Source organism: Rhinichthys klamathensis, unplaced genomic scaffold (assembly GCF_029890125.1).
Source record: "Rhinichthys klamathensis goyatoka isolate OS25496 unplaced genomic scaffold, OSU_Roscu_1.1 h1tg000191l_1, whole genome shotgun sequence".
In the NCBI taxonomy this organism is placed as follows: domain Eukaryota; kingdom Metazoa; phylum Chordata; class Actinopteri; order Cypriniformes; family Leuciscidae; genus Rhinichthys; species Rhinichthys klamathensis.
This window is the reverse complement of record NW_026606717.1, coordinates 9,975,629-9,978,397: the sequence shown is the minus strand read 5'-3', so window position 1 is coordinate 9,978,397 and position 2,769 is coordinate 9,975,629. Positions and strand designations below refer to the sequence as shown.

The following is a 2,769-nucleotide window of genomic DNA, read 5'->3' as shown; positions in this document are numbered from 1 at the left end:
AGCCAGTTTCACACTGCTGTGATAAATAAAAAACACATTTGTAAAAAAAACTATTTTTAGGAAATAGTATGTGCTAGATTTTCGGCCAGATATTGTTATGTAAGGGATAATTTAGATGAAAAAAATTGTGACAAACGCACAACATTCTTCATGATTAGTTTGAGATATAGGGAGAATGTACACAAATAGGCCTACTATAAACTTACAAGCACTGCACAACACTGATTTCTGGAAACTCATATTTCAAGTATTTATTTACAGTATGTCTTACCAAGTAATCAACCAACAATGAAATCAATGAAACATTAAATCTGTAGACAAATAAAAATTACTGCATGAATTACAGTACATGCACTTTGACTCTGAAGAAAAGTAAAGTAAACAGAAATTACAGAAAACAACTGTAAATCCAACAAGAATACTGTAACTATTCATCTCTCCGTCTGGCTGGATCAGGCCATAAGATTTCATCCACATCACAGGCTATGTCTTCATTGGCAAGGCACCGTTGGAAGAATCGCCTTGTGTGACGAATCCACCCCTGCACAGAAGCTGCTTCAATAAGATCACAGGCCTGCTCCATTGCCTGAATGAGGGGCAAACGGTCATAGGGCCGCAGGTCGTATACCTTCCACCGCCACGCTGAAAAAAACTCTTCTATAGGATTCAGGAAGGGGGAGTATGGGGGAAGGTATAAGACTTCAAAATCAGGGTGATCATGGAACCAATTCTGGACCAGAGCAGCCCGATGGAATGAGACATTGTCCCAAACGACAATGTACCGCATCTGGTCCACTTGGTGTAATGCTGTGACAATCTCATGCAATCGGTCAAGAAATGCAAGAATTAGATTTGCATTATATGGTCCCAGATTTGCATGGTGGTGGAGGACCCCATTTTGTGTGATAGCAGCGCAAATGGTGATGTTTCCCCCTCGCTGCCCTGGCACATTGGTGATTGCCCTGTGTCCAATGACATTTCTCCCTCTTCTTCTTGTTTTCGCAAGGTTAAATCCAGCCTCATCCACATATATAAATTCATGTTGAATTTCTGCTGCATCCATTTGCAAGACTCTCTGAAACACATTACGTAAAGACAATAAGATGCTATTCAATATCTATTGCACAGTATTTTTTTTTTGTGACAGAACATTATGAGCAGTGCACAATACCACACCATAGTAAGATGAACAATACATACCTCCACATACTCATTGCGCAGATGTTTCACTCTCTCTGAATTTCTATCAAATGGTACCCGATATAGTTGCTTCATGTGTATTTGATTTTTCTTTAGGATTCGACCTAATGTTGACAGAGAGACTCGTTGGATGTTATTGAAAATATTGTCATCATTGATGATATTGGCTTGGATTTCTCGCAGCCTGATACAATTATTGGCCAAAACCATGTTCACAATGGCAGCCTCTTGTGCACGAGTGAACATAGGGCCCCTTCCACCTTGGTGTCCTCTACCCTCAATCCTATGTAAAAAAAAATAAAAAATGTATATGTATATATATATATATATGCAGCCTACTGTCAAATGTCACAGTAAACATTATTGATGACAAGTACAGCAAGCTACAGTTTCAATGTACTGTGTGGTTAGCTTACCTGTTTTCTCTACGAAATGTCCGAATTACTGACGCAACAGTATTTCTGCTGAGATTTGGTTGAACTCTTTGTCCAGCTTCCATCAGTGTCAGTCCATGGTTGATAACATGGTCAATAAGTGTTGCACGGATTTCTCGAGTCAAATTTGGTCCTCGTCTTCTTTGTTCAGGTTCTATCAACCCTTCAAGTCCTTCTCTACCTCTTCCTCTACCTCCTTCTCCTCTTCCTCTACCTGGGCCTCCTCTTCCTCTACCTGGGCCTCCTCCTCTACCTCCTCTTCTTCTACCAAGGCCTCTTCCTCGATCTCCTTCTCTTCCTCTACCTACTTCTCCTCTTCCTCTACCTACTTCTCCTCTTCCTCTACCTACTTCTCCTCTTCCTCTACCTACTTCTCCTCTTCCTCTACCTACTTCTCCTCTTCCTCTACCTACTTCTCCTCTTCCTCTACCTACTTCTCCTCTTCCTCTACCTACTTCTTCTCCTCTTCCTCTACCGCCTTCATCTCCTCTTTGACCTCCCCCTCTTATTCTCACTCTTCTTCTTCTTCTAACTCCTTCCATTTTTGTTGAAGACAGGTGAACTCACCTGCTGCCTTTTATAGCACAACTGAGTGCTGCGTTTTCAAATTAGCACATGTGTGCTTCCACGCCTGGTGGTTGTAATTATCCAATTCGTTCATTAGTGTGGTCATTGGCAATCCAGTGCTTTGTAATGACAAGGAAGTAACCTCACAATCCTTATCTGTGTCTAAGGTGTGAAAATGTGTTTATAGTTTTACAAATCACTGTGTGTAATGTTTTGCAAAAAGGGTGAAGCAGACATTGTGTGTAATGTTGTGGACATCTGTGGAGGTGTTTTGCTCATTGGAGTAGAATTTTGCAAGTTGTGTGGAAATTTGTATTTTAGTGTGTAAGCAATTGAAAAAAACTGTAAAAATGGACAAAAACATGGCGAAGACAGAGTATACAAGAGAGGAGGCGATTGAGTTTATTTTTGATGACGCTTGGAAGGAGGCTGAGCGGGACTCTTCTGACCTGGAGTCTGCATATTCAGATGTTGAGGAGGCATATGCTGCTGGTATTGATCCAGACATGGATTGGTAAGTGAAGCTTGTCTTTTTTCTGATGAAGCTGTGAGAAATGTCAGTAAAATA

The 2,769-nt window shown here is 40.9% G+C and overlaps 1 protein-coding gene across 1 annotated transcript; it reads right to left on the bottom strand.

The window, feature by feature from the left end:
* Positions 1 to 301: 301 nt before the first annotated feature.
* LOC130095560 (uncharacterized) lies at positions 302 to 1,291 on the bottom strand. Its single transcript, XM_056262319.1, has 2 exons — positions 1,201 to 1,291; positions 302 to 1,075 (listed from the first exon to the last, which is right to left on the bottom strand). The coding sequence occupies exons 1-2, from the start codon at positions 1,273 to 1,275 to the stop codon at positions 428 to 430; spliced, it is 723 nt and encodes a 240-aa protein (XP_056118294.1). The 5' UTR covers positions 1,276 to 1,291; the 3' UTR covers positions 302 to 427.
* Between the last annotated feature and the right edge of the window lie 1,478 nt (positions 1,292 to 2,769).

Excerpts from the sequence above, each read along its gene's own strand:
- LOC130095560 (XM_056262319.1), bottom strand. The coding sequence starts at position 1,275 with ATGAAGCAACTATATCGGGTACCATTTGATAGAAATTCAGAGAGAGTG. Across the intron at positions 1,076-1,200 it reads TGCGCAATGAGTATGTGGAG|AGAGTCTTGCAAATGGATGC; the intron begins GTATGTATTGTT and ends AATGTGTTTCAG.